Below are 21,882 nucleotides of genomic sequence, written 5' to 3' on the forward strand. Positions count from 1 at the left end.
CAACTTTCTTGTGTTGTTTAAGAGGATGCATTATAATATGACATTTGGTCAGCCCCATCAGAATAGCTGCCTTTTATAGGGAGGGAAGAGGGTCTTTACCTGTATCAACATAGAAGCGTGTGCAGTCCATCTCCCTGTGTCAGCTACTGGGAAGGGCTTACTGGCAGTGGGAGACCTGCACATTGCAGAAACTGATATTTTTGTATCTCTTCTTTCTGTGAGTGATGTGTGTGTTGGGTCTTCCTTGGCTACACCTTAACTGTAGAAAATTGAGTAGACTGATGTTTGTGAGCTCCTACTTATGGTGGCTGGCATTGTCATGATTTTATTGTCCCTCACAATGGGAATTCTTACTTGTGATTGGTAGCTAGAGCTATCTTCCTGCTCCACAGATAGTGTCTAATATATTTGTTATATATAGTTGGCTCATTGTGTTGTTCAATTCCTCTACTTCCCTAGTGTCTTGTGTGTCTGATTGTTCTGTTTACTATTAAAAAATAAGATATTGCCTAACCAGGCAGTGGCACAAGGATGGAGCTTTGACCTGGAATGCTGAGGACTCAGGTTTGAAACCCCAAGAGGTCACCAGCTTGAACATGGGCTCAACCGGCTTGAGTGTGTGATATAGACATGATCCCATGGTTGCTGCCTTGAACACAAAGGTCACTCACTAGAAGCCCGAGATCGCTGGCTTGAGCCCAAGGTTACTGGTTTTAGCAAGGGGTCACTGGCTAGGCTTGTGCCCCCAGTCAAGGCATGTATGAGAAAGCAATCAATGAACGACTAAGGTGCCACAACTACAAATTGATGCTTCTCATCGCTCTCCTTTTCTGTCTGCCCTGTCTGCCCCTCTCTATCTCTTTCCTTTGCTAAAACAAAAGAAAAAAATAACTCAGATATTAAACTATCCAACCATTATTGTAGATACACCTATTTGTGGACAAGTCCTGCTGGGGGTGAAGACGACGGAGACGCAAAGACCCAACTTCGGGGACCAGGTTCAGTGACACAGATCCACTTTATTCAGGAAGTAAACTAGCTTATATTCATGGGTTCAGCCAATAGGATGTTACAGTGTGTCCTTCATAGCCAATGGCTGAAAAGAACAGGGAGCTGTGTGGTTGGCAATAAGTCACTTCCTTATAGCAGGCGAGCTTCCTTCCTGGGTATGCTCAGGAGGCTTCTAGGAGCTGGAGTATTCTCACAGCATTGCATCAGCCACAGCTGCTAGGAATGTGCTCTGCACTCCACCCACACCTATTTCTCCTTTCAATCCTATAAATTTTTGGCTCATATATTTTGATTTTTTTTATTAGGGACAGAAGTGTTTATAGTTGCTATATATTTTTAATGTCAATATTTTATTAATAAATAATGATTTATTTAAACTTAATCTCTTCTGAACTTTTTTGATTTAAAGTTTATTTTGTCTTGTGTTGGTAAAGCCATACCTGTTCTTCATTGATTACCACTTACATGAAATATCTTTTTCCAAATATTTACTTTCAGTCTATTTGTGTCTTAAAATCTAAAGTGAGTCTCTTGTAGACAATAGACAGTTGCAGCGTGTTTTTCCTTAAGTTTATTCTGTTAATTTCTGTCCTTCGATTGAAAAATTTCATCCATATAAATTTAAATTAATTACTGATAAAGAGGGGCTTACTATTGTTATTTTTCTATTTGTTTTTTATATGTTTTTATAGCATTTTTTATCCTCATTTCCTACAGTACTGTCTCTTGTATTTAGCTGATTTTTTTCTAATGAAACATTTTAATTTTATTCTTATTAACTTTTGTATATATTCTATCACTATTTTCTTTCTGGTTGTCATGGTGGTTATATATAACAATCCTCAATTATAACATTGGGAGTTGAATTTATACTGTCTTAACATACAAAAACTGTTCATTTATAGTTTCATTCTCACTTTGTTAATGACAAAATTACATATTTCTACTCTGTGTGTCCCAAATCACAAATAATGTAATGCTTTATTCTTTTAAATTCTTTAAAAAACAAAATGAGAAGTTACAAACCAGAGTTATAATATTACCTTTTAGACTAATATTTTTTTTAATAGTCTCTAAGTGAAACAGTCTCTCAATGGAATAGTCTCTCAAACCATGTGTGAAACAAAAAATAGAGTTATAAACCATTGTTACAATAATGCTAGCTTCAATAATTGCCTGTGTATTAACTCATATTTTTATTTATATTGCTTTGAGTTACTGTTTAGCATTCTTGCATTACAACCTAAAGGAATAGCTTTAGAGTGTCTCTCATGGCAGGCCTAGTGATAATCAACCCTCAAATTTTATCACAGAATGTCTTCATTTCTTTATTTCTGAAGGGCCATTTTGCTAGATATGAGATTTATTTTGGCAGTTTTTTTCTTATAGTACATTGAACATATTAGCCCATTGAGTTCTGGCTTTCAAGATTCTCACTTTTTCTTTGTCTATCCACAATTTCAGTCAAACATGTCTTGGTATGAATCTCTTAGAAGTCATCCTACATGGAGTTCATTGAGCTTCTTGATGTTTATATTCATGTATTTTTGAAGTAAACATATATTAAATGACACTGCTTTTTCAGTTACATTTCTTTGATAATTCATGAGTCTAACTATATTTTCATTTATGTCTTAAAAATATTCTCTTGATTTTTAAATAGTTTTCTTGTATTTTAGAGAAGCCAATGATTCAGTGGATGGAAGGGAGATCTAATCAATCTGGGAGTAGATAGCTTCTAATGCATACTTATTTTGTCAATAAAGCTATATGTGAATCTTACCTTTATATTTTCACCAATATCCTTTGGTAGAAAAATAATTACCTAACACTTTCATGAAATGAAAGAGTCAAAAAAGTTCAGAAAAATACACAATGCAACTAAAGTTCCAAAAATGGGATATGTTATTTTAATTATGTGTATACTAGAAACATTCACAGATTCAGTTTTTAATTCCATATCACTGGTTTTTGAAGATAAATGTTGAAATGGCAATTTTATTAAAGCTTAATATTTATTTAATATTACCTAGACTTTCATTCAATACCAGAAACATTTGTTAGTATTTTGGAAAATTTTAACAAACTGCCTAGTGTATCATGAGCCTGTTAATTTATTTAATCCATAAAGAACCCCATGAATGACTCTTCTCCTTTGTCTACAGTTTTTCACTTGATGATATAATTATTTCCTGCATTATAATTTATCTGTGGATTATATATGTCATCAAAGTATTTGGATATTCTGAGAAAAACAATTGTATTTCCATTTTTGAAATATTTCTAAAACAATGTTATCAGTGATTTCAGGGGCAAACTTTTCATGTTTTGTAATGCACTATACATAAATAATAGTGTTGAAACAAGGTGATTATCCCCTATATTCTTTCTAGAAATGTCAACATTTAAAATTTGTTTCTCTCCCTGGACAGTTGTTTCAGTGGTAGAGCATCGATCTGTCATGTCAGTGTCCCTGGTTCAATTCACAGTCAGGGCACACAGGAAAGGCAAGCATCTACTTCTTCACCCTTTCCCCTCTCCTTTCTCTCTGTCTCTCTCTCTTCCCTTCCTGCAGCCATGGCTCAATTGGAGCAAGTTGGCCCCGGGCACTGAGGATGGCTCCATGGCCTCCACCTCAGGGCTAAGAAGAGCTTGGTTGCTGAGAGCAATGGAGCAATATCCCATATGGGCAGAGCATCTCCCCCTAGGGTTTGCCGGGTGTATCCCCATCTGGGCACATGTGGGAGTCTGTCTTTGCCTTCTTCTCACTGAAAAATAAAATAATAATTTTTTTTATCACATAATATGTTTTTTAATACTCAGAACATAAAACTGCTTACTTTGCTCACCATTACCTATTAGTCCATTGTACATGTCCAGACATACTCTTCTTTCATGAATTGAGTTGTAGGTAATAGAAATGATCATTTTCTCTAAATACTGTGTAAAAATCTAAGTATTAGTGTTTTAAAACTGGACTTTTCCTCATGTAGAAGTTGCCAGAATAATAATTCATCTGAACAGAAACTGATTTTGCATTAGCAACTTATTTTACCTATTTATTTATTTTTAAGTGAGAGGAGGGGAGATACACAAACTCTTGCATGTACCTCAACTGGGATCCACAAGGCCACCCCCATTTGAGGACAATGCTCTGCCCATCTTGGTCTGATGCTCTCAACTGAGCTATTTTTAGTGCTTGAGGTGGAGGCTCAAGGGAGTCATCCTCCGTGCCAGGGAGGACATACTTAAATCAATCAAGCCATGGCTGCAGGAGGGGAAGAGAGATAGAGAGAAAGAGAGAGAGAAGTGAGAGCAGTTAGAGAGGGCGGTGTGGAGAAGCAGATGCTCGCCTCTCCTGTGTGCCCTGACTGGAGATTAAACCCAGAACATCCACATGCCAGGCCAATGCTCTACCACTGAGCCAACCAACCATGGCCTTGCATTAACAATTTTAGATTCAAATTCTTAACTGACAAGTAGAGACCGAAAATGTAACTCTTGAAGGTGTTTCATCTACAGTTTGAACTCTCTAAATCAGTGGTCCCCAACCCCCGGGCCGTGGACTGGTACCGGTCCGTGGGCCATTTGGTACCGGTCTGCAGAGAAAGAATAAGTAACTTACATTGTTTCCGTTTTTATTTATATTTAAGTCTGAATGATGTTTTATTTTTTTAAAATGACCAGATTCCCTCTGTTACATCCGTCTAAGACTCACTGTTTACTCTTGTCTCGTAAGTTCAACAATTATATTTAAAAATACCACAGTTTTTATGCCGGTTGCATAATTTTATTTTGTGCATTTATCCGTCCCACCCTACAGGCCAGTCCGTGGAAATATTTTCTGACATTAAACTGGTCCGTGGCCCAAAATATGTTGGGGACCACTGCTCTAAATCATTGTTCATTACTACAAAATCAAGTATGACTAAGGCTTTATTGTTGCCTTCAAAAATGTGTAAAATATACTCTCTATTAAGGGAAAAAGATAGTAAGTATATAAAATATAATAAACAGTATATAAACAGGTATACTAGAATGTATTTGTATATAATAGAGTATAATAATTATATTTGGGAGTTTAGAAGAAATAACAATCAGAACCTGCCAGAGGAAAAGAAAGAAAGAGTAGGTTAGGTTGTGGAATGATTTATAGAGAAGTTGTCAATTTAGTTTAAAGATGGTCTTATAGCTTTATGGTTTTGGTGTAAACACAGGTGTGTGTGTGTGTGTGTGTGTGTGTGTGTGTGTGTTTACATACACACAGTAATGAAGATGAAGGCTGGTGAAAGTTGGAACAGACAAATCCCTTTAAGGGACCTTTTGAATTTTAACATTTGGCCCCATATTGTTCTCTATAATTGACCTCGAGTCTGCTACCGTCAGAAAGCAGAGCATTATTTTCACGTTCATTTAAATCCACATGTAAATTGAGTTATAAGTGCTGAATAAATAGTGTCATTATAATTATAATCAGGGTCTTAACATCTAAAATTATATGTACCTATTCATCTCTAATTTATCACAGTGTAGAGAATCATTTGGCAAGAAAAAACAGCTATTGAAAACAAACTATGTAAAATAGTAAAATAGCTAAAAGGATAATTTGCTTTTAATACAGTACATAAAAATTTCTTCCATATCAATACGAAAATTCAATAGCTTTGTGGATAAAAGACAAACAATTCACAGAAGAAGATACACAGGTGACTATTATTAAACATATAAAAAGGAGCTCAACTTTATTAGACATGAGGAATAAGTAAGTTCAATAGTCAATGATATATCAGTGCATGGTTAACCAAAAATAAAATGAAATATAGCTCACTGGGAAACCTGAGAGATTTTCCTGTCTCAGAGTCTTATACACATCAATTTCAGGAGTCTAAAATGTTCTGCCTGCAACCTTTCAGCTGGCTAAATACAAGTATCAGCTTAGAGAGGAAATTCATGTTTATACCACCTACCTCATCCTAGTAGCCCTTCTATTGCTATTTACTCTGTCATATCACAAAATTCATTCCTGTACAGCATTAATCAGAGTCTAAAATTACTTTGCCACTCATTTATTTAATTGTTATATTCTCATTTTCAGCCTCAAATGGAAAGTTCCTTGAAAGAAAAAACCCTGCTTACTTTGTGCAGAATTGCTTAGAACACTCATTTTCAGATACTAAACATTGAAAAATATTTTCAATAAATTAGTAAAAGATTTATTATGTAAAACTAAATATTAGTCATATAATTCAGACATAGCTTTTATTATATGTTATTTTAGAAGCCATGAAAGTTAGCAATCATTTAGATCTGCAATAATTTTCTCTAAGAACATTTATGCAGAAAATATTACAACTTACCTCAAACACTTTATTTTATAGGTAAGAAAACTGATACCTAAACAGGTAGACAAACTTAGCCAGCGACAGCTATTTAAAAATACTTTTTATATAATATTTTTAAATTTTATAAACTTAAATTAACTATTCTTAGATTTAAAAATTTCTTAATGGGATTATATATTTTACTGTATTCTCTTTTGAATTAGCCAATAGTGATTAGGTAAGGAGTAGCAATTCCCTCTACTTGGAGATAATGCCAGGAAGTATGAGACAGCTTTTGAAAAATGGATATCGAATAAAAGATAATTATAGAAAAAGAATAAATTGTAAGAAAGATTTTGTCAAAGAAAAAACATGATTTCCAGGCCAGTAAACAATGGAATAACTGGAAATTATTCTTTGTAATTATTGTGAATATTCCTTATATTTAATATAAATAATAAAGATTTCCATACACTATTCTTATAGGATTTCATTTTTCAAACAAGTACTATAGAAATATGTCTTTTATATTATCAAGAAAGTGAAACGAGTAATTACAGATTTAAAATAATTGTTTATTAAAGTATAATTGGCATACTATATGGTATTAGTTTCAGATGTAAAATAGTGATTTGACATTTATATACCTTACGATGTGATCAGCACCATAAATTTTTTAACAATCTGTCACTGTAAAATCATTGCAGTATTATTGACCATATTCCCTGTACTGTGCATTATGTCCCCATGCCTTATTTATTTTATGAGTGCAGTTTTATACCTTCTATTCCCCTTCTCCTCTCTGACAATCATCAGTTTGTTCTCTGCATCTTTGTTTCTGTTTGTTTCATTTGTTGTTTTTTTTATATTTCCCTTATAAGTGAAATCATATAGTCTTTTTTGTTTGTTTTTGTCCGTCTGAATTATTTCACTTAGCATAATACTCTACATTTTGTGTTTTCACATATTTCCGAGCATTTTTTTTCTCACGTTTTAAGCTGCATTATCAAACTACAGTTAAAAAACAAAATCTCATTTTAGCAGGAATCTTCTGCCTCTGGAAATGCTTTTGTACACTTCCACAACCAAACCTCCTCTGAAGGAAAGATAATTATAGACTTCAATATGCACCTGGGTGAAAATTTACTTTTCAGCAACCATTAAATAAATGGTTTCTAATTATTATCCTTATGCAAAAGCTGTATAAATGCCTTTAATTGTACTTCTAAAGTAACACTTGCTATCATCACCTCTGATATCTAGGAGCAAGCAAAAAGTTTTTCTTTTATTTTAATATTAAATTAAAAATAGAAGAAATCGTAATTATTGATTCACAGGTCATTTTATTTTATTTCATGAACACAAATGTTATCATTGAAATGCACTGACTGCTAACATTTTAAATATATTAATAGCTACTTAAATTTGAATATAAAACATCTTATAAATATGTATAACTACTGGAAAATTATAGGTCAATGTACAAAAGCTTCTACTATAGCATTAATTTTTATTTGATTATGCTTAGATAATAGACATAACATTTTTATAGAGATGATTGAATAAACATATTTTAAAAATAAAAATTTTATTTAAAATTTATCTGACAGTACTGTATTTTATTGTCTCATTAAAGAAATGTCATCATTTAAAATTGCTCTGTATATCTGCAAGTGAGTCAGAGACTAACTTTTGTTTTCTGAGACTTTTGCAGAAAAACAATTTGCACTACAGGTTTATTTTTATTCAACCTTAGTCAAACAAGTTTGAGAAAACACTTGCAAACAAACAAAACCATCTTTAAAGTAGCAGCTTGAGGTAGAAAGGATGGAAGGGGTGGGGGAGATATACTGTGATAATACAAGTGGTGTGGCTTTGACTCAGCTGTACTTTTTCTTTTAATTTTCCTCCTTCTCCAGCTACTTTAAATAAGAAATATGTCAAGAATTGTGTGAGAGCTAAATATATGGTATTAAATTAAATTATGCATGCTTAATTATGTTCACAAAATATAAATACATCATTTACTATTGTTCTTAACAAAACTCTATGTGAAAGGTGCAAAGCTATGGCCCATCCAGGGTAATAAAAAATACAAAATTAAGAGATCTGGAGTTAGAAGATGAGAGCTGTGATTATATCTTTCCACTCCTGCTTAGAATGATTTCCAGTGCTCGTTTGGAAGAGTATATGCATCTCATGCATCCTTGCTGCATCAAAGATCTTTTAGTCCTGAAACATGTGCAAACTTCTAGTTTGGCATCATCTGGTACCAGTTAAGAAAACAGAAAAAAATGCTTTGTCTTTTTACTGAGACATTTATCACTGTTAATTCCCTACATAGATGTACAAATATATGTGGTCTAATGCATTAGTGCTTTCTTTAGACCTCTGCATAATTCCATGCTATTTTGCTAAATGGGTATTAGGGAGTTAAAGTTTGTTGTTGTCTTACCCTGAAATATTATAATATTATATATTTGAGAATGATAACAGTGGTTTTAAAAGGTTCTTTTGTTATTTCTTAAATAATTGACCACATATTTTAATAATAAACACCTACAGAATGCAAATAAACTTACCTTATCAAGAATACTTTTTTCAAATACATATAAGTTTTTATGACAATATTTATGTATATAGCTATATCTATTATATATATATATATATATATATATATATATATGAATTAGAAATATTTTGGAAATAGCCAATCTAAAGAATTTAAAATGATACAACTGGAAATTTGTTTTAAATATTTGACTAATTTGTCTTAATTTTTGCAATAACAAGCATTTCCTTGTCAAAATACATGCGTATACTCACACACACACAAGGCTTGAAGAAACGTTGGAATTAAAAAATATATAAAGTAAGACGTTGGCTGGTTGGCTCAGTGGTAGAGCGTCGGCCTGACACGTGGAAGTCCCAGATTTGATTTTTGGCCAGGACAAACAGGAGAAGCGCCTATCTGCTTCTCCACCCTCCTTCCTGTCCTTTCTCTCTATCTCTCTCTTCCCCTTCCACAGCCAAGGCTCCATAGGAGCAAAGTTTGCCTGGGTGCTGAGGATGGCTCCATGGCCTCTGCCTCAGGCCTCAGGCGCTAGAATGGCTCTGGTTGCATCAGAACAATGCCCCAGAGGGGTGGAGCATCGCCCCCTGGTGGGCATGCTGGCTGGATCCCAGTTGGGGGGCATGTGGGAGTCTGTCTGCCGCCCCTACTTCTCACTTCAGAAAAATACAAAAACTTAATAATAATAATATAAAAATAAAGCAAAAATCTTCATTTTACATCTCAAAAAATCTTCAATGTACTCTCTCTTCATCATTACACATAATTAATGTGAAATATATATATTTCAGTATATATTTACATATAAACATGACATAAATATAAATGCATGTGTAAATTTAATATATCAATATAATACATATATAAATGCATTTACATATGTATTATATTGATATATTAAATATATATTTTATATTATAATGCTATAAATATATATTTATATATTATATGTTAAATTTATACATATTAAGTGATTTATTATTAATGTCTAGAAAATATTTTAATTACTGTATCTTAGAATAATAGCATATATTCTATGTATTAATATAAGTAAAGTAAACAATTAATTACAAGTGTTTTACTTTTCATTTGTGACGGAGACAGAGAGAGAGACAGAGAGGGACAGGGATAGACAGGAAGAGAGAGAGATGAGAAGCATCAATTCTTCATTGTGTCACCTTAGTTGTTCATTGATTGCTTTCTCACATATGCTTTGACTGGGAGGCTACAGCAGAGCCAGTGACCCCTTGGTAAGCCAGCAACCTTGAGCTTCAAGCCAGCAACCTTTGGGCTGAAGCCAGCAATTGTGGGGTCATGTCTATGATCCCATGTTCAATCCAGCGACCCAGTGCTCAAGCTGAATGAGCCTGTGCTCACACCGGCCATCTTGGGGTTTTAAACGTCCAACACTCTATCCACTGTGCCACTGCCTGGTCAGGCAAGTGTTTCACTTTTAATATAGGTAAAAGTTTTATAAGAAAATTAGTCTAAATGTAAGACATTAGATACTTCTCAATGACATTTTAACTAATAAAAACATATTAATTACTATTAAAATAATGTAAAAATTAAGTGATTTAAATGCCACAATTTTTAAAAATGTCTACTCTAGATTTCAAATATTTTAATTGTTTTAAGCATATAGTATTATAGAATATTTAATGAAGTTAGAAAATATTGTTCAAGGACCAATCCCTTGAAAGTGTACTTGATGCTATTTTAGTTTCTTGTGTCTATAATTTCTGTTTTTCATTTGCCTCAAGTTTATTACCCTAAATTTAGCTATATTATACCATTTTAAATTTTTGCTTAGTAAAATTCCTGTGGTTTGTGAATTTCTGGTGGAACATAGTAGTCAATCATCTTTGACCAAGTCTGAATTCATGAGATTATGTATACATTTTCTATATATAAGATAATTTATTTTTTTTTACAATATAAATGGAATCATTGCTGATTTCCTATGCATGTAAGAATTGAATTTCTTCAGATAAATCTTATGTTTCTTTTGTGCCCACAAAGACATCTGGATACTCATCAGAAGTGTAAAAATCCCAACTAGAAGAAAAAAGACATAATTATCTTTTTTTTTCTTATTTCTGTGATGGATATAGCAACTTATATTAGAAAAAATTAATATCATATATTGTTCTTAAAATATTTCTCAAAAGTTTTAGATTTTTATATCAATTTTATTTACTCATATTTATTGCCTTGCTTATATATGCTTAGTCAATATTTATTGCATGATTTTGTAAACATAGAAAGTATATAGCAGAGATCAAATTATATCCATATTTTTCATATCTTTGTCAAAAATACTACAAAATAAAGAATATTTTTCTCTGAACTTTCCAGTAATAGTTTTCATATACATAAAATATACCTCAACACACATACACACAAATACATATGAGAAACAAAAATAATTTTGATTCAAAATTTTTGTACAGTGGAACAGAAAATGGATCTACTAGATATAACAACTATTCCTTCTAATAGATGAAGTTAATTGAATTGTTGCTTCCTTGCATGTGTTAAAATGCCCAGCATTCAAAATTATACACACATGCTCTCAGCCTTCCCTTCACAGACACTTATGGAGACATGAAGAGCACATACTCGTGTCAGGGCACATGCACAAGTAGAGTTTCAAATTAAATGTATTATTACTACTATGTCTTTTAAAGCACACTTTCTGGCTTAGATCGGGCCACAATATATAGCAATATATAGTAAATAATATTCCATTGTACTTTAAAACTGCTTAAAAATCCAAAATAAAAATAAAAGTAAAACCATAAAATCCTTTTGCAAGCATGACAAACTTAATACTATATAGCACTTTATACTCAGAAATCACTTCTAAAGATACATTTATTTCAATTGTTAATAAATCTATGTCTTACCTGGCAGTGTTTGTGTCATTACTGTGAAACTAATCCATGCTCCAATCTGATAGATTTAAACATAAATTAATATTTAACTATGAGTAACCTAGTAACTTGTTCATTTGTAACATTAAATAAGTAATTCAAAGCTAAAACCAGTAAAAAAATGATAAGTAGAAATAAATTTCCTCAAAATAACTTGTGTTAAATGCGATCATCATAAGCAATTCTATGAAACACTATCATATTCACAAGAAGATGGAAGACAGTCTGACCCGTGGTGGTGCAGTGGATAGAGCCTCTTCCTGAAAGGCTGAGGTCCCAGGTTGGAAACCCTGCGGTCACTGGCTTGCGCACAGGCTCATCTAGCTTGAGCATACGCTCACCAGTCTGAGCACAGAGCTGCTGGCTTGAACTTGAGATCATAGCATGATCCCATGGTCACTGGTTTATGTCCATGGAGCCCAAAGTCACTGGCTTGAGAAAGGGTCCCTGGTTTGGCTGGAGCCTCCCAGTCATGGCACATACAAGAAGCAATCAATGAACAACTGAAGTGATGAAACCAAGTTGATGCTTCTCATCTCTCTTCCTTCCCCTTTCTCATTATTAAAAAAATAAAATAAAAGATGGAAGACATTGTTCTAAAAACTTTTATAAAAAAAATAAAATCCCAAACAATTTCAAGGCAGTTTACATGAAGATTGTAAAATTTTATTTAAATATAGACAAATCTATGCACAAATATTTTTTTTTTTCAGGAAAATGTTGTGGTTGAAATGTCTCAATTTTCTATGCATATATCAATATAATACATATATAAATATATTTATATATGTAAATATATTCAATAAATGTATTTACATATGTATTATATTGATATATTAAATATATATTTTATATATATTATATATTATAATGATGTAAATATATATTTATATATTATATGTTATATTTATACATATTAAACTGATTTATTATTGTCTAGAAAATATTTTAATTACTATGATCTTAGAATAATAGCATACATTCTATGTATTAATAGTAAGTAAAATAAACTTGAATTGAAATCGGTATCATAAGTTCTATATCTGTGTCCATGATTTATCTACAGATAAAACATATACATTATTGTTAGGTTTAGGTTCAGGGCTCCTTTAAATCCAGACCCCTTTCAAAACTCAAATTCCCCTCACCCAACTTCCCACTACGGCTCAAAACAACATTCTCATCCCCCACTGTGAGGTTGTAGTGACTGTAATTTGCTTGCTATTATCTTTCTTAATGGCTTCTTAGTCTTTACTTTGAAATGCAGCAAAAAGTTTACCTTTGCAGGAATGTCAGGGAAAGCTTACATTAGGGAGGGACCTGATCATTAGGTGAGTTTATATCAAAATAGTTCTTTGTGAAAGCATAGCCACAGGCCCAGAGACATAGGTCCCTGCTGTTCCTGGGAGATTCCTGGCCTCTTGGCTGTCTTCACAATTTACCAAGGACACCGGAAAGGACCATGCTGATTAGGCCTGTGCTACATCAGAAAGAATTTGTGTTTCTGTAGCTGAACCCCACTCTCCTGCTCATCTTCAAGTCAGTGACCAAAGCCACCAACCCCAATATGCTAATCTGAGTATGTCCAGGTGCATCCAATCCCATGCCAACAAATGCCTGCAACAACTCCTACATCTAATGCTCCCTCCTGCAGCTCAGGGCTGACACCCTTTGCTGGTCTCAGCCCTCTTGTGCACAGGTGCTTTTAAAATAAATGTTCCTTTTGGAACACTAGCCTTGTGTTTTCAGTTCAGCCAGTGGTTTCTACCTTTCAATTATCATATATTAATCCACAGCACATGTAAATACATAAATGCCTACATTTATTACTATATCATCAAATAAAGTACAATTATTTACATGCATAACAACATACCTCATAGGTATAGTTAGGACATGAAACCAGGAAAAACATCCATGTGAAGGGGTTATAATTGGGACTTGGAAAACAGGCATTAGTACCTTTTAGAAAGGAGAGTAAAATGTCAATGAAGCTACATATTGCAAATTTGAACGTTTGTTTTAAAATTCTAAATTCCCTAGAACTATATACCACATGGAAAGTTATATATTTATAGAAACTTATTTTGAAAATTTGTCAGAAGATAATCATTTTCAAATATTATGAGCTTTTGACTCAAATAGAATAACTATCATTTTTGACAATGTTTATATAGCTATGTTGGTGTAAGCTGCAGACTTCACCATGATAATTATTTTTTAAGAATTTAAATAAAACTACATATATATGTGTGTGTGTTACTTTTAATATAATAGTTGCAGTAGCAACTATTTTGCCATTTGTTGAGATTATGAAATATATCAAACATCCCTTTATATTAGTAAAATTTCAGGTGGAAATTTATAAGGATGTCATTTAAATGAGAAAATTATAAAAGTATAAGAAAATTCCACTTACTTTCAGTGTAGTTAATATTCAGAAATACCACATTGATATTCAAAATTTTTCAAAATTTTAAGAAACACTTTAGATAACAAATTTATAATAATTTCAAGTTGAACTTTGAGCTATGACACTTGTAAAAGTAAATGTAAATTATGATATTACTGTTTATTATCCATAGCAAGATTTAATCAGATGAACACATAAATTAATTTAATTCTAAAATTAAAATGAAATGTCAATATGTTTTCAAAACTGTAACTATGGTTGAAATATCAAAGTAAAAATATATTAGGTTCTGTACAGATTTCATGCACTGCTCATTTTAAGATAAAGGCAAATATATATTCAAAGCAAACTCATCCAAAGTTACACTCACTTTTTTGTTTAGTTCTAATCCCATATATAACCAATATGACAAATTAATGTCTCAATTCAGTACAAAGTTATTATTTCCTCCCAGGTTTATAATGATCCATAAATTCATCTGAGACTCTCATTGATACTATGTTGCTCTCAGTTTCCTACCTAAACATGATTTCTTCTTTCCATACATAAAATCACTTCTTAACAAACCCTAACTGCTAATCTTCAACTTATCATCTGCATCCCAGGAATCTAAACCTACAGTAATTGACACATGAGTGGCCCAAAGGGCAGATGCTGAAATGACATTTCAGAGTTGAAAGGCCTACTGAAGGACCAGCAGTGAGTACCCCATTATAGATGGTTGTTTCATAACAGACAGCTGCTGGTTTGAGGTAGCTGTACAAGTGTAAAACCATTTACCAGTGGTATTCTGGTATGTTATACTGGTAGAAAGGTGTGGTGGATTTAAGTGGTGATTACTATCAATTTTCCTGATAAATGTATTTAAAACTGAAACCGATACTTGACAATGAAAGGCCAACTGTGCAAACTAGAGGGTCTCCTCAGTAGCATACAGAGAGGTTCTAATCTCCTACAAAGAGAAAGTCAGAGAAAGCTGACGACCAGGTCCAAAACTTTGCTAGAGTAGTCAATACCCACAGAATATCCAACACCAATCCAAAGTAGGTCTGCTAAGCCAAGGTTTTCATCCACAAAAAATCTTAGCATATATAGCTATATAGACTCCCTGAGTCTGGAAAGTGGCCCACTCCTCCCTATTAAAAGTTAGTATATCCCCTTGCTTAAAGGTAATACTGAGGCTACTATATTACAAGAAAATCCCCTTAGGATTTTTCCCATGTTCCTTCTTAACCCCTATGCAACAGCTAGGATTACATCACAATATAACCTGCCTGAGGTAGTTCTGGGCTTGATAAGGAGAAAGGAAGGATTACTTCCCAATGGAGGTGCAGGGCCCAGTTAGCATGAACTGGCAAATTATAGGAGAATGCACATGCAATTGAATTCTAAGGGTGCTTATTAAGAGCGTAAAATATAAAATTGGACAAAGGTAGGTTTATTTTGTTGGAGCACCCTCATAGAAAATAAAATGTCCTGCTAAAATGGCACAAATAATCTAACACGCACCTGGAAACAGGAGCAAAGTAATAGCCCATAGTAAGGGAGGAAGAAATATAATTCCCGTGACAGACAGAAAAAGAATGTATTACATGGCTTAGAAAAATAAGGATCTTGTATGGAGAGCTTAAAGCTGAAATTGGAAGGCTCTTTTCCATGGGAAGAAATATTTTTTCCATTCTCTATATTCCCATATTTTTTTCTCTTCCATGGAAGGACCTAAAAGATACATCATTTTGCTAAACTATCAAGAAATGTGTTCATGAAAGGACACTACCATCACTACGATTAGAGTTGGCTTGCTACAGTTCCAGGCTGACTAGAAATGATATCATTTGAGAACTAACTGTGATGAATAGTAGTGATTGAATCAAAGGATCCTTCCATCACCTTCAAATAAAAAAAAAAGTTCTAATTTCAGTAACTTATTGTCATAAACCAGAATGAGTGGTTCAGAAAAGGCTTGATGCACAGAAGGTTATGGCTGTTTAAAAGAACACGATGAACCTGGAAACTGGATTGATGGATTTGTACCAACACTATTTCTAAATTTAGACAAAGGAAGTAAATTGGAGATGAAGAGTCCAGACCCTTGAGGCAGCTGGCTCATTATATATATTAAAAAAATCACTATTTGTTTCCCAGTTTTTAGACTTATACCAGTCATAAGACACTAAACTTATTGCTGGGGTGAACAATCTGGTATCACAGGAAGAAAGACCCTAAAACACAAAAAACAAGTACACATGGTGATTCTCACATTCCCTCACTAAAATAACTTTACTAAATGATCAATGGTCATTTGTTTGGAGAACTAGACACTAATAAATGTAGAATTTCACTACCTTTTAAGGACTGTTAGACACAGTGTGTCCTCTAGGTCCAAAGCAATCATTTCCTCAGTCACTGAATAAATATCTGGACTATACATACTTTGTAGTTTGCACAACTTTCACATTGGCTCCTTAGCCTTTGGGACAAGAGCTATTGCAGTGGGAAAGCCTAGTGGGAGCCTCTGATATTGCACCCATTCTTCCGTAAATATAAAGCAGGGGCAGATTGTATCCCAGGGGCAGATTAGTGCCACACTTAAGATATGAGGTATGCTTTGGCAATGTTCTCCCTTATATTGCCATTAATTAACTTTCATAGTCTCCACAAGAGCAAGATGCATTTTGGAGGATGACAGCTGAGTATGGCAACATTATCCACCATTGCAGTGGATTACTAGATATGGTGTCTTTGCTAGAGCAGATTAACCAAGGTTTGAGTACAGATATAAGCACTGAGTTGGGACAATCAGTTTTTCAGCTGGGTTTCATTATATAATTCCAAAGAGAATTCAGTAGATATTTGATTTTGTATTAGATAAAAATGTGTTTTAATCTATTAATGAAATTTAGGCTTTTTTTTATAAAAATAAAAACAAATGACAATAGCGTTTAACTAATCTGTTAATTTTTTCAGCAAAGAAACTTCAGATATTTTAAAGTCACATTACAATGATTTTAGAGGTGAAAAAACTAAACACATTATTAAGAAAAAAGGTAATATAAAATCAGTTGAATAATATTCAGATTACTTAAACTAATGCTCAATCTTGATCTAATTTTCAAAATGTTTGATGCAAATAATGCCTGGGAGTACATTTGGAATTTGGTAATTAGAGATATTTGAAAAAAATTTAGAGTCTATATCATGTAAAGACATTTTGGGTAAATCAATCCTTCCATTCAGGTTCAATTATAGTCAGGGATTCACAAATACTTACAAAATATATAAGTTAATTGTACATTTCAAATAGCAATAGTCAAAAATTTTACTTCATTTTTTGATCAATTCAGCTGAAACTATAAAGAAGTATATGTCTCTACAAGTGTGTTTTAATGTCTACCTGAATTCCTTAATATTTTCTTGCCTTTAATATTTCTGGCAGGTTAGAGAATAATATGATGATTTTCCAGGATAATTTTTATATATAATGAAATATCTACAATTACAAATAAAATTTATTATATTAGAATATTTACAAATAAATTAAAAAATGCTACAATATATTTTTTCTATTATAACATTAACTTTTTTTAGTATAAGTAAGTAATACTGTAATAGCTACTTAACTTTTTTGAGTATATTATGACTTAGTTTATATTGTTTAATAACTTAGGCATTAAAGTTTAAAGATTGGCATATATCTTAAAAGTTTCCAACAATTGCTATTTGCCCTTCAAAAATAGCTTTTTTAAAAATTAAATATAGTTTGTATACTATCTTATACTGGTTATATTAGTTTTATGTGTACTATATAGTGATTCAACATATTTATATATTTCATTGTGATCACACCGCTAAATCTAGTAGTTACTTGTCATTATGCAAATTTATAATATTATTAAATATAGTCTCCTTCCTCTTTTAACTCATACTCCATCCCCAACCCCTTCTGGTAACCATCCCTTGGTCTCTTGTTTCTGTGACTCTGTGTTTGGTTTGTTTTGTTGTTTTTTTAGGTTCCACATGTAAGTGAAACCATATAGAATTTGTCTTTCTATTTAATGATTTTAAAAATGGTAATGAACATAATTCACTCTAGAGAAGATTAAAAGAAAAGGAGACTAACCTATATGATTGGGATGAGCCAATACTACATTGATGAAATGATTTCCAGCTTCACAAATCTGCAAAACATATTATTTTTTAGTGCAATATACCAGTGCCACTTAAAAATGTATTCTGTAGATATATAACTATCCATGTAATATATTAATACCAAATATTCAATAGATATATTATTAGTCTAATTGTTAGAAGAGAACACTTGGCATCATTATATTAAAATAAGTTGGTTGTAGTCATATATATAATCAAAATAATGTTACATTGAGTTAGAAATTCTAAAGATATTCTTGACCCTGTTTGATAACAGGTTCAAATTGCCTAGTGAATCAAGTCATACTGATTATCTGCTTTACTCATTACAGGGAGTACATTTTTATGTCATGAAAAGACAAATTATGATGCTGAAGATAGATTTAGGATTATGTATTCTAGATAGGAGTCTTCTACTGCAAGGTTGATAGTGGTTCCCAACTGGTTTCAGATCATTTCAGAAAAACCCTGTGTAAGTAGTACTGTCCTTCACAGACACTGGCTTGTCTGTCATCTGACCCCTTGCTCATGTACATTCTACTAATTGTCCTTTTTGGTAGACCACTATGACCCTCTAAGAAGCTCAAGCCTTACCAACATATCCTGGGGTGAATGCTCCAAAATTGCAACATATATTCTTGAAATGTAAGACCCTTTTCTTTGACTGCTACATACACTGTATCCTATTAAACACAAAGATGTACTCAATGTATAAATATTATATTGTTAATAATAGGTTATGTTATCCAAAATCTTTATTGTATACATTCCATTTTTCTCTATAATATATCTCATTTTACTTAATGCCTTGAATGTTGTCAATCTCTTAAAATATAACTGATTTTGTTCTTTTTTTTATTCCAACATTTTTGTATGCATTTTTATGTATAACATTATTGCAATAATTTTGAATAATTGTAGAAGATGCTCCTAGTTTCTCAAATTATTAAAATGCAAAGCTGAGCTTTTTATTTCAGATAAGAATGTTACAGTTGAAATTATTTATATGTTAATGCTGTTAAGAGTGTGGGCTTTTGATTGGATGGTCTTGTGTTCAAATGGAGTATCCTTCACTTCTACTTAAAGAGATTTAAATACCTTTAAATGCAAGTATTAATTTCTGATTCATAGGCATTTAATGATTTAATAAAATCAAGTATTGGCATAAATTGTTCAATAAAATTATTAAGATAACTTTAAGACTTTTCTCTCTCCATTTCAGAGAGAGAGAAAGGATGGAGGAGGAACAGAAGGCATCAACTTGCAGCAGTTGCCTCTCGCATATGCCTTGACTGGGCAAGTCCTGGGCTTTGAACTGGTGACCCCACCATTGCAGGTGTGTGTTCCTTCCAGTATGCCACCACAGGTGAGGTTATTATGATCATTTTAGTTGCTAACATCATCAATAGAAACTTGCCCAGAGAATTGTCTATATTTATATCACTTCTCTTTCTATCACACATATTGTCAATGCTACAATTACCAAAGTAATTATTATATGTCTGATCCTCATGTCGTTGGCTAATCACCCTCTCATACTTATTTTTTACTTATTTTCACTGATAGTGAAAAACATACAATTATTTATTAATGAGAAAATTAACCAACTGAATCTTTGGGAACAAATTATATCTTTAAAAATGTTTATTTCTTCTGGTAAAACGCATTTATCAGTATTTTATATTCATTCAACTATAAAATATTTTATTCTTTCTACTAATCTAATCAGAACTAAATATAAAAACAATATTTTACTCAAAGTATGAGCCATGAATAAATATCATTATGGTTTCAGTTAGAACAGTAGAGTAGCCTTGCACTAATGTCATAATTTACTATTAGGTGTTCTTTCTTCAATCCAATAGTAGTTATAATGACAAATGCTTATCAATATATATTCTGGGTGTGGGAAGAAAAAAATCAACTACATCTATATGCTTAGAGATACTTAATTTATCATCAACTAACAAGTCTTGTGGATTTTTAAGAGCAATTGTGGATGTACCTTTTACCTTAAGCATTGGATTTAAAACTTGGGGAGTGAGGTTAATAGAGTCTGACAACTAATTGACCTAGATAAGAGTGGTTGATATAATTTTCTCTTGGCTCAGGGCTGAGTAAAATTAGAAAATTCAGTCACTGCCAAAAACTCAATATATGGTCCAGTCCCTGACTAAAATTTCACATTAAACGTGAAATAACATTTTTTTCACATCATTTATACATTTCTGCTGAATTGATTCTCATTAAAATTAGATGTCTTCATATTATATGTTAAGAAAAAATTTAATAAATAAAGTTTGGGCAGTAGAGCTATCTATGTATAAGCTATCGGGCTATTACGAGCTATGTATGGTCCCTATGTAACAAAGATGGTATTAAGTATATAGAAATGTAAGAAAAATACTAAAGAAACTTTGTTTAGATAAATTACATGTTGTTTGGAGGTTTTTTTAAAACAAAATTAAAAATAATAAAATTTCTAAGGATGTGTTTTAAATGATAATAAACTATAGAATGGTAATTGGTGAAAATTCAAATAGTCTTTACATTTGGATGCAAAAGTATGGCTTAAAAAATAATATTCATGGCCCTGGCCGGTTGGCTCAGCGGTAGAGCGTTGGCCTAGCGTGCAGAGGACCCGGGTTCGATTCCCAGCCAGGGCACACAGGAGAAGCTCCCATTTGCTTCTCCACCCCTCTGCCGCGCCTTCCTCTCTGTCTCTCTCTTCCCCTCCCGCAGCCAAGGCTCCATTGGAGCAAAGATGTCCCGGGCGCTGGGGAAGGCTCCTTGGCCTCTGCCTCAGGCGCTAGAGTGGCTCTGGTAGCAACATGGTGACGCCCAGGATGGGCAGAGCATCGCCCCCTGGTGGGCAGAGCGTCGCCCCATGGTGGGCGTGCCGGGTGGATCCCGGTCGGGCACATGCGGGAGTTTGTCTGACTGTCTCTCCCTGTTTCCAGCTTCAGAAAAATGCAAAATAATAATAATAATAATAATAATAATAATATTCATTTGTGCTTATTATTTATAATCTTTATTGAGTAATTTGACTCTTGTCTCTTACATGCCTTTAGAAAATAAACAAATACTTTTACTCTTTTCAGCACCCTGTCTCTACATTTTAACTTTATTTTAATAAGTTACACTAAGTGCCTAACAATGTAAAGTATGGCGATGTCAAATTAATAGTCCATGAGGGACTTGAGTTAATATATTATAAGCAATATATCACATAATACGTTATGCTCTACATTTTCTTTCTGAAAGTATCTGCCATTAAGTCTCAGTGTACAGGCCCTGGCCCATTGGCTCAGTGGTAAAGCATCAGCCTGGCATTTTGATGTCTGGTTTTGATTCCCGGTCAGGACACACAGGAGAGGCACCTATTTGCTTCTCCACCCCTTCCCCTCTTGCTTCTCTCTCTTTCTCTCTCTTCTTCACCTCCTGCAGCCAGGGCTATATTGGAGCGAGTTGACCCCA

General features: G+C 33.0%; 1 protein-coding gene across 5 annotated transcripts in view; it reads right to left on the reverse strand.

Moving 5' to 3' along the window:
* Positions 1 to 3,369: 3,369 nt before the first annotated feature.
* The window catches only part of TECRL (trans-2,3-enoyl-CoA reductase like), an 81,812-nt gene continuing 63,299 nt past the window's right edge, over positions 3,370 to 21,882 (reverse strand). The window contains exons 9-12 of one of the 5 annotated variants that reach the window (XM_066386188.1): positions 18,374 to 18,431; positions 13,717 to 13,802; positions 11,814 to 11,859; positions 3,370 to 3,779 (exon numbers count right to left, since the gene is read on the reverse strand). In XM_066386188.1, the coding sequence (XP_066242285.1) occupies positions 3,535 to 3,779; positions 11,814 to 11,859; positions 13,717 to 13,802; positions 18,374 to 18,431 (435 nt within the window). In that variant the 3' untranslated portion in view covers positions 3,370 to 3,534. Of the gene's footprint in view, positions 3,780 to 10,800; positions 10,963 to 11,813; positions 11,860 to 13,716; positions 13,803 to 18,373; positions 18,432 to 21,882 lie in introns of those variants that run through there. The other 4 variants (XM_066386187.1, XM_066386189.1, XM_066386191.1 and 1 more) reach the window with 4 other exon arrangements.

This window comes from Saccopteryx leptura, chromosome 5 (assembly GCF_036850995.1).
Source record: "Saccopteryx leptura isolate mSacLep1 chromosome 5, mSacLep1_pri_phased_curated, whole genome shotgun sequence".
NCBI classification, from domain to species: domain Eukaryota; kingdom Metazoa; phylum Chordata; class Mammalia; order Chiroptera; family Emballonuridae; genus Saccopteryx; species Saccopteryx leptura.